At 38.3% G+C, this 10,912-nt stretch overlaps 1 protein-coding gene across 1 annotated transcript; it reads left to right on the top strand.

Annotated features, from left to right (window-relative positions):
- The first annotated feature begins 2,521 nt into the window (after positions 1–2,521).
- Positions 2,522–4,340, top strand: LOC145500161 (beta-3 adrenergic receptor-like). The gene has a single exon (XM_081479640.1). The coding sequence runs from the start codon at positions 2,945–2,947 to the stop codon at positions 4,049–4,051; it is 1,107 nt and encodes a 368-aa protein (XP_081335766.1). The 5' UTR covers positions 2,522–2,944; the 3' UTR covers positions 4,052–4,340.
- The last annotated feature ends 6,572 nt before the right edge of the window (positions 4,341–10,912 follow it).

Genomic DNA, 10,912 nt, shown 5'->3' with positions numbered 1-10,912 from the left:
GATGGTCATATTCTGCTCGTTAATGTATTGAAACTATTTTGTTGTCGCACCATCTGACGTGCACGCGGAGAAAACATAAGGACTCATTGTTTGCGCATGATCTTTGCATGAGACCACTAATGATCCGTTATATGATCACCAATAAAAACAGATCTCTCACGGTGTAACTGTCACTATAAAATGTTGCTTACTTTTGCTGAAGCTTTCTTTTAAAATCTTAAATATTATTAAAAATGTACATCGCGCTCAAAATGTAATAAATCTCACGTGATTTGAGCAATCTTGAGTTATTTATTAGCATGACTGTTAACACGCAAGCCGGCTCCTTTAACAATGTTCAAATGATCACTTTGTAAGCCGGGAGTTATCAATTAACCAATCAGGTAGTCTATAGCAGCACTAACAAAAGGGAACAGCAAAAATGAGGAAGTTGTGCGGTCCTCTATCAGTTTGTTCTCTCGCTGTTTTTCGCAGGATCCTCCGCGAACTTGAATTATCATCATCATCATCATCATCATCATCATCATCATCATCGTAGTCGTCGTCGTCGTCGTCATTATTATTATTATTATTTAGAGTTGTGACATCATTTGATGATATAAGGTCAAAAGAACATGCAAAATATGATAAAATCTCGGCATTATAGGTTCAGCAAAAGAGTGCTACCGGTCGAAGAATCGAAGAAAACGAGAAAGGTTTCAAAAATTTTAGGGGAAAAAAGCAGTATGTACTAAATTTCTTTTTCGATGATTTGCGAACAGGAGCGGACCTTATCACTCAAGGTAACCAGCGATTTTCTGCCCGTCAGAAAACTATATACAACGCAACTCGTAAAACGCCTATTTCCTGTCAAACTATCGGATACGAAGGCGTCCGTCCGTGTTACATTACCACTAAACGATTAAATTAAGGTCTATTATTGGGATAAACCCGGTTAAAGTTGGAACTGCCGAGAAAAAATCCATGCGAAAATCTTCTAGGCGACGTTTTCTTTTAACTGGCGCGTAGAGAAATGATAACGATGTGCTACTGCTGCTGATGATGACGGAATCAAGTTTCGATTCGTTTTATGTCCTGACAAAAGTGCACACTGAAGAAAGAAATTTCACGATATGTATCATATAACATCGTGTGAGTGTTTCGTTCACCCACAGTTTATTGCTTACTATACAGCACCCTGGTTTTCGATGCCATTGAAATTGTGGTTATTGCATAGTGAAGAGAAATCCTATTGTTTACTGTAAGTTGTGTTCCTGAAAGTGTCGTTAATATCTTTACTAGTTTCAGTGTTTTCCTTCGTTTCGACAGGCTCCGAATAAAACGTGACAGCCAAACTCTCGTCTGTAAACAAAAACAAAGGTGTGGCTCATTAGGGCCATTTAAGTTTTACGAGTTCAGCATTTACGCTTTCGTTTAGTGAACGTTGAAGGAACGCAACTGTGCGTTTTTTTCAACTTAAAAGAATTAAAATAAATTTCAGACAGAATATGTAAAAAGACTAAATTACTGGTATGGTTGCCTTACTGGGAGTAACTAAGCAGATTGCCAAGGAAAATCCCTTTCTTTGTTTCTATGTTCGCTTTCACTCAGATTTGAAGCCCACTGTTTTTCTCGCCTAAAAGCTAAAAGGAGTGAAATGTATACTCTGAAAGCGATTGTAATATATTTATTCATTAGTTACCTGAATCGAATCGAATGCGATTAAAAGGCCCCATTGTATAAGCAAAAAAAAAAAACACCGATTTTACATTGCCAGATTGATGACAATTTTCCTTTTTAAACGCTGCAACAAACGCTGTCACTCAATCAACACAAATTTTTATAAAATATCGTTTAAAGATAGTTCAAAATTAACGAGCTTAGCAGTTTCAAAGAGAGACCTGCAATTTATTGAATGACTTTTTTCCTCAGCACCTCTGACATCGCGATAATGTGTCTGAGAAAACATTATCCATTGTAATCCTATTTTCCGCGGTCTTTCTGTTGGCGACATCCTAAATCGTCCGATCTTGTTATAAATGAATCGGCTTTTTTACGGTTGTCATAAAAATGCGCTAAACAAAAATGAGATAATGGAATTGACTGCCGTTAAAAGCTGTGATTCTGAGAAATTTCCGTCAACAATTTCGCTGGACTATTAGACTGAGGAAGTTTTAACAAGATTTGCCATCATGCCGTATACAGTACATGGAATTAAATCATGGCGCTTATAGATAAATGCGCTGGCGATTGACTGCTGAAAATGATCTAAAATTTCACACTTTTCCCACCAGACTGCAGATATCAGGAAATACTACTTTCAAAAATTCCAAGCAAAGCCTTATTTTCCGTGTTGACGTTTTGCCTACGTTTTTTCAGTTTCCCACAGCCACTACACCTTTAAATTATGCATTGTTTCTCAGTCCATTACTTGTTCAACCAATTTCCATATTGTTTACCAGAGATTACAATTGTTTTCACAGTAAAGTACACTCTTATTTGTGATTTATTGCCCATTTGCCAGACAATCAATTTACCCCTCACCGCTGCCGTGAATACAAAAGACTCAAAGTAACAATGTCGTCAGTCTCTCGCGCGATCCCTTTAAATCCGCCCTCGCCTTAAATTTCCTTGTGGGCACGATGTTGAATTTAATTACACCCTGATTACACATTCAATTTAAAATATCGTGTTAGTGCGAAGTTGAATGGAAGAATAGATCAACCTGCACTCAAACTGACAGGCAACTCGGCGGAGGCAGACCGACACACACGATTTTTACAATTACCGCGCCGAACAATGGAGCATCAAGTATTAATAACATAAAGGAGTCGCCGAGAAGGTTCGTTCTCTTGACACCAAGCTGATTGCGACATTCCCACTTCAGTCCAGGAAAGCGAAAATTTTCGAGTTCACCGTCATACAAGCTTGTACAAAAATCTTGTCAATCGGAGTTGATATCACGATGAGTCAAAACCAATCGGAGACAGACCCTGTGAATCCCTGCCGATTTATAACCGACTCTGTCGAAGATCCCGAATACTTGTTCGTCCATAATCTTATTTGTTCTATTCTGAACTGCGTGTTTCTCCTTCCTGGCATCTTTGGAAATGTACTGGTTATTTTAGCGGTATGGAAGACGCCATCGCTTCAAACTCCCTCCAATGCGCTACTGTTGTCTTTAGCCACGTCCGATCTGGCCGTCGGACTGTTAGCCCAACCGGCGTTTTCGGCCTGGCGCATCTCACAGATGGCAGGCGATATTAAGGTGCACTGCGTGGCAGGGGTAGTGTCCGAATCTTTCGGCTGGCTTCTCGCCGGAGTTTCCTTATTTACCATCACTGCAATCAGCGTCGAAAGATTCTTAGCCGTTCACCTTCATCTGCGATACCACGACGTTGTGACCAGGCGAGGAATCGCCAAAGTAGTCCTGAGTTTCTGGTTGCTCTGGATAACGATCACTATACTAAGATTTTTTGTCGTGAACAGGAAAATACTTCGAATAATCGCCGTCAACTTCCTGGTTATAACATCCGCGATAATGTTTCTTGCATATATCATGATTTATAGACTGGTACGCCGACATCAGTTGCAAATAAGGCGGCAGTGTTTCACGAGATCGCCTGATGACAATCGTAACAAGGACATTGATATGGTACGATATAAGAGATCCACAATAACCATGTTATACATTCTAGGGTTTTTTCTCCTCTGCTACTTTCCATTTCTACTCGTTATGTTGGTGGAACTTGCCACTGGAGAAACACTTCAATCAAAGGCCGCCTATCTCTACACGGTAACATCAATTTTTATCAACTCGGCATTAAATCCTTTAATTTACTGTTGGCGCATGATGGAAATACGAACGGCGATACGGAAAATAATTACCTCCGGAAAAGTCAACTCTATAGAACCAGAGAAGAGTTTTATTGTTACTAAAAAAGGCCCATCTCTTGAACTACAGACTATACAGCCGTCATTCGTTACAGGAAATGGAGGGTTACACGCCAGTAACCAGTCGATCAATTCTAGATCTGATTTAATTAACTCATCAATTGCGAAAAACAAGTGATGTAAGCTGGGAGTAAATCATCTTCCGCTAACATATAGACGAGAAATGCACGCAACTCATTCGGCAAAAAAAATAATTATAATAGTAACAAGACAAGCGCCAATGATGCCTTGATTAGGTATAGAGAACACCACCCATCCCCGGGAGAGAAAACACTGGCTTAATTTAAGATCTAGAATTAGACTCGGAAAAAACCCAATACTCAGTAGTCTGTTTGTCACCCATTGCCTGTTGAACCTCTTGCGCACATGACTGTATGAGATGCGCATGTAAATTATAGGTAAGAACTCGGAAAAAAGGGAAAAAAGGAAACAATTTATAACATCGGGATATCATTTTTATTTATCTTGGTTTTTACAGCACTTAACATTATCAAAGATGTCGTATTTCCATGAGTATCCTTTGAAACATGTGTCAAGTTTGAATAATTAACAATTATTCACCGAAGTGGAGGTGAATAGTACCTGCTATTCACCTCCGAGCTAGCCAATCAGAATGCGCGGAAAGCTATATTCACTTGTGTGGTATATACTATTAAAATGAATTACAACATCATTCACCCTCGTCCTCAGGGCGCTTCTCTCTTCGAAAGTGAGAAGGTCGGGAAAAGTCTCTAGATTCGGCCGGTGGATTCTTCCATTTCATTTTTTTCCCTTGATTTTTCCAATATTTACCAAATAAAGTAAGTTACGCAGATAAATTTCGATTAAAAATGCTGCAAAAATGTCGAAGAAGTCCAACTGTTTCTTCTTGAAATCTATTTATTTGTTTGTTTCTTTTTTGTGTGTTTGTATCTCCTGAGTCTCCAGTTTTCCCACCTTTTCCATTCTCGGAAGGGAACGTGCCCTGGGAATGAGCTTGCGTTTTGTGTTCTTTTTCCAAAAGGGAAACTCCCTGCCTATAAAAAGCCTCTTCCAGGTTATCCCTATACAGCATATATAAGTAGACCTTCCCATAAAGCACCGCTCAAACTGACTAGGTTATCAATTATGAAATGCTATCAAGTAAGGGATTTTTAAAACAATTACTTAATCAATATCAAGTTGACGGTATTGAGTGTCCGAAACTCGTTAACTTAACCCGCACTCAAGGTGATATAGCACGACCGGCATTGAATCGCTACTAAACTGTAAACGTAATAACATATATTTCAGTCAGCTACTCTGACACTCAGGATATAGACAATAAAACGCCTTTTAGACACTTTGGAGTGCAGGTTCTTGTTAACTTTCCATAAAAGTATGTTTATGTGCTGTTTAAGGACAAACACTACTCGGTTTCTTATCTCAATCGTGATTTCAGTTAATGCAATATTTCAAATGACAAAGCGAAGGATAACAATAATGAATAAATAAATTAAGAAATAAATAACTAACTTTATTCAGTAACGTTTCAAAATTCGAGCTCGCTGTAAAACAGTAAGCTAATTGAGGACACCTATACTAATAAAAATTATAAAATCCAGTCGTAAATAAGATTAATTCTAAGATTACGAGACGTAGTTAATTACAGCATAAAAGACAACTATTTACAATTTTGGCTCATAAGTTAACCTATGCTAATAAAAATGATTAAAATTCCAATCATGCAAAATTGTTTCTAATGTACAAGGCAAGGTTAGTTAGAACATAAAAAAAAACAATTGCTACAATTTTCGCTAATCAATTCGGTCAAGTTTAGTTTTCTTACCCGACTTCCAAATTTGTTCAGGGTTTCTGACTTTCTAAAGTCTTCGTTCAGCTTTGCCCACAGTTTAGGCCCTAGATATCTCACGCTGTTTTTCCCAATAGCTCTTTATGTTATCTGTATTACGTGACACGTCTTTGTACAGCTGAGGTCATTTGCGAAAGAGTGCAAGTACAGCTGATCTGTATTCCGGCATGCGGATAGCGTATAATACAGGATTTGCCAAGGAGTTAGCATAAAATAAAACCAGCAATGCATTTTCCAAATGGAAATGCATTGAGGCGGGCAGTGACTGCACTATTTCAAAGTTAACGAGATAAGAGACATAATAGTAAACAACGAATGGTAGATACAACAAAAGAGATACGGTAGTCACAATCAACAATGTCAAGGTCAGTTTTCTTTCTCTACTGGCTGCGCCATGGTGTTGAGGCTGCACTCCACAACGGACTTTAATAACAATGGATGAGTAAGAAACACAAATAATCAACAAACAAATTGAATAAAAGATAACATGTAAGATGAAATAGATCTTTTTTTCTTCTAAATATACAAGAAGTGCATCAGAAATTGCCACTAACGTAGCTGTAACCCAAACAACGGCAATTATTACTCCATAAACCCGTTTCTTCAACACGTGATGTTTCAACGGCAAGAAAGTCACGTGCACCCGTTCTAAAGCCATAACGGTGATGTTTGTTAAAGAACTGTTAGGGAGCAAACATGTGAGTGTTAATACTACATAAGTTGCCCGATCTGCAATTGAGAGCCTCTTCCACTGAATACACACTGCTCCAGACAGATAGAACAAATCATAAACAGCAAGTCCTCCAACCAGCAGATCTATAACTGCCAAATTTATCACCAGGTACGTGCTACGCTTGCGGAGGTTACGGTTTCTCGCAAAAACAATTATCGTACAGAGGTTTAGTGTTACTATAGCAACAGACTCGGCTAAGGCTGCAGTCATCCAGGGTATGCACTCAGGTAAAGAGACCATCTCAAAGCTCTTGCCTTTTGTTATTGCTCTTAGCAGTAATTACTCGTCTGTCTGCGGAGAGAAGTGAGTTATCGTTGTCAATTTTTTTTACGCAATATATACGGGTTATTGACCAAGTGTGAGGTCAAGATGGCTGGATATTGGCCAAGTTCTTTTTTTGCGAGTTTATGGACCGAGGCGGAGTCGAGGTCCATAAACTCGCAAAAAAAGAACGAGGCCAATATCCAGCCATCTTGACCGAACAAGCTTGGTCAATAAAGGATTTATTATATGGCTTTCGGGGAAATTTTTCTTGCGGGACACGGCGGGTAGTCCCGAGCGGACAAGATAGCCCCATCTTGCCCGCTCGGGTAGCCAATCAAAGCGCAGGATTTGATTCATCTTGCCCGCTCGCGGAGCTTGCCATATAATAAGTCGAATTATTTTCTCCTTTTGATTGGTTCTTACTTATGATCAATTGGAGGATAAACGCATAGATGACGTCATTTGCATTTATTTTATGCTGTTGTAAACCAAATAAAGCTATTATTGGACAGCTCATTTCTTTTATCAACAACTTCATTGACTTCCAAGAGTGAGCCCTTTCTTTCTCTGGTACTGTTGTGATCTATCAGTAGTGCTTGTTATGCTCAAATCCTGTACCTCTTTTAAAACTTTTTTTCTTTTTAACCTCAACTCAGTTTGTTTTGTTACTGTTTGAATGAAATCGGTTATTTAGTCAAGACTAATTTCCAGTTTCAAATTAATCCGACGTACGCCAGATGTAACAAAGTTGCCAGACTCCTCTTGATTCCTCTGTTTTATAGTAATAACAATAGTAGTAATAATTTATTTAATGTCGAAAACGTGGGAAGTGTCTGCACAATCTTCCGAGCCAGAGGCTCATGTTGAAAACGCTCGACAACAAATAAATAGGATCTAAGAACTAATTACCAAAATGAGGTATTAAAATGTTAGTAAAAACTTTAAGCACTAATCCTTAAAAGAGATTTACGTGCAGGAGTTACACGTACACCCTTTAATATCGCTAAAGCATTTACGAAAACCAGCAACGGTCTCAGTCACGTTTCCAATAATGAACTTTTGGAATAAGCAAACAGTCTTAAGGCGAAACTTCTTTCAGTGGAAAGCATCAAAGAATTCATCGTGGGTCAAAAGCGAAAAACTAAACAAAACAACAACAACAAAGAAAAACAAAAAGAAACAATACAAAGAAAACAAAATACGATATAGTTTAAGCTTTAACGGTTTCTTCAAGTTTTTGAAAGAAGTTGGAGAAACCAGAGAAATCACAAACATACCTTGCGCACAGTAGGATAAATTGCTCTGCAGTTTCTACATTAGTATTTTTTGAAGAGACAAAACTGACTACGAACACAAGTTCATTACCGTACAGTTCATCCAGATAATGAAACTCGCTTGTTCCTGTTTGGGTAATTTCCAGTACACACAGCAAAGTCAGCAAAGTCAGCAAACCCAGGAACTGTTTGCGAGAGCCAGCATCGTGTCATTAAATTTCAGTCACTGGTTCTCCGATTCCTTGTCCAAGAGAGTCCAAGAAGTATATATGAAATAATTCATATTCGAACTGCGGTTGTAGATGAAAGTGAAAAATGATCATCGCAGTAAATTTTCCAATTTAAGCAATTGGAAAGAAGAAGCCTGAAAAAAAATCAGGGCTTCAACGGGATTCGAACCCGTGACCTCCGCGATACCGGTGCGATGCTCTACCAACTGAGCTATGAAGCCACACATTGGGAGCGAGATCAATTAATTGAATTCATATCTTCCCGTGAGGAGTGAAATGATGTGAAGTATATATGAAATAATCCATATTCGAACTGCGGTTGTGGATGAAAGTGAAGAATGATCATCGCAGCAAATTTTCCAATTTAAGCAATTGGAAAGAAGAAGCCTGAAAAAAATCAGGGCTCCAACGGGATTCGAACCTGTGACCTCCGCAATACCGGTGCGATGCTCTACCAACTGAGCTGTGCAGCCACACATTAGGAGCGAGGTCAATTAATTGAGTTCATATCTTCCAATTGCTTAAATTGGAAAATTTACTGCGATGATCATTCTTCACTTTCAGAATCCAAGAAGTCGACAAATACTGAGTTTGAGACGACGCAAAAATTTTTTTGAGTCCTCAGATGAGGAAGATTTTGTGAACAATTTTTCGAAATTTCAGTGAAGCATAAAGCGAATTTCTGTTACACGGCGTTAGCTTTTGATGGTTTTGGCATCATTATTTTTACAGCTCAGTATGTCAGCTTTCTGTTGGCTTTTTAGACAGGTTGTTGGCTATTTAGACAGCCGATCAAAATAGGAAAATTGTAACAGCTTTCCGGTTTTAAAGCTATTGAATTGCTTTTCTACTTCTGAGTGACTTCTTCAACTCACATTTTTACAACTCATGTTTATTTTTTCAACATTTCCTATTAACGTGAATTGAAGTTGTGGACTTACATTTAAAGAAAAACAGGAAAGGGAACACGAATCGTGCTCTTCGATAATTGTGAAATTCTTATTCCGACGCGAAGAAACAATTGACAAGTTTTTATAATTGTATAGTCGTTTTTCCAGTTGTCCCGCGCGCGGCCGTCTGATTCTAGCTAAGTAATCGCGTCCTACTTAGATCCAAATAGAATTTTCAAAATTTCGACACTAAGTGGTCATTTGTTAAAATGCTTATTGACTGAGTTAGGTCGGGCCGGACGGGAAAATATTTGGCTCTCGTTCAGGACGTACGGACCCAGCGCAGCCGTCCGACACGACCTAACTCAGTCAATAAGTACATACTATTTCGCTCGCGAAAAACAGATTTCGGTGCTTTACTACTCTACCAATGGATTATTTTCACAAACAGCGCCACTAATTTAAAATTTCTTTTCTTCTTGAGACTTCCTTTCAGCTGCTTCAAAAGTTAAACGTTGTTCCCTTATGTCATATCACTTCTCAAATAATCTCTTTATTACGGTATAGCCGAATTGAAATGTCGAAAACAAATTTGTAGTTTGTTATTATTAAAAGCGTTAGTACCAAAGGGAGCGATAACTTATTATTATTATTTTTTTTTCAGCGGTAGTCAATTAGCGTTTCGCTCCATAAGTCGTTTTGTTACAACTGGAAGTCGATTCACTACACATCGATCACTTTGATAGCTTGTGGCCTGAAGCACGTGGCTTGTCTAAACAGTCATAAGAATATGCCGCTTATTAACAGGTTGATCACGTTTTTATTCGGTTCAACTATACCCAACCTTTTAGGCAGCTTAAATGAGCTCTATAAACGAAACATTGGATTCGAAAGGCAAAATTGCAATTTTGCAGCTGTTTCTCAATTTTTGTAAAGAGGTGCATAAATTATTTACGCGAACAGATCACACGAGACTCTGACATCTTTTCAGATATTCGACAGTTTCGCTGAGCGACTGCGTAAATTGAAAGCGTTCTTTAAAAGCCGTAAAAAACTGTAATGAGATCAGCGTTCGTATACGATAACTTTAAGCTGTGTAAGGCTTTTTACTCTTACACTCTTTTTTTTAATTTTTATAAGAATATTGTTTTTCCAGCCGAGGCTCAATATTCTCATTTTTTTTACCGATTGTAGGCTGAAAATATTCTAGTAAATATTCTTAGATCATAGCGTATGACTTTTCTGTTTTCGAATCAATGTCTTTGGCGTCTGGATGGTGTTAAAGCCTGCAGGCATTCTGATGTCTGAAGTTATGACCATATCATATCAGGCTTTTAAAAGCCTGATACAGGGGTTTCAATAAAAGCCGGTTACCGGCGGTCAACCGCCGCTTGTAGGACCTCTTATCGCCGTCTGTTTGGATTTCATTAACGAAAATAAAAATGAGGCCCCTTTACTGGTCACAGCCGTCTATTACACCTTCAGTGGCCGCTTATAACTAATGTTATTGAAACCTTTGCGTACAGCTTGTGTTGTTTTTGTTGCTTTTTGGCAAGTTTTGCTGTTTAGAGAAAGGTGGAATTTTATACGGTTTGGTTAAAAACACTAATTGTATACAAGAGATTATGTTCGTGAGCATATTCTCTTGTGTAAAGCATTTACAAATTTTCAACCTACAAAATTTGTTCTTAAAATATTCTTAAAAGTTCGCAAATTTCAGCCCCGATATTCTTATAAATTGTATTGTCATAAAAGAG

This window comes from Orbicella franksi, chromosome 10, assembly GCF_964199315.1.
Source record: "Orbicella franksi chromosome 10, jaOrbFran1.1, whole genome shotgun sequence".
NCBI lineage: Eukaryota > Metazoa > Cnidaria > Anthozoa > Scleractinia > Merulinidae > Orbicella > Orbicella franksi.
This window is presented reverse-complemented; position numbering and strand designations above follow the sequence as displayed.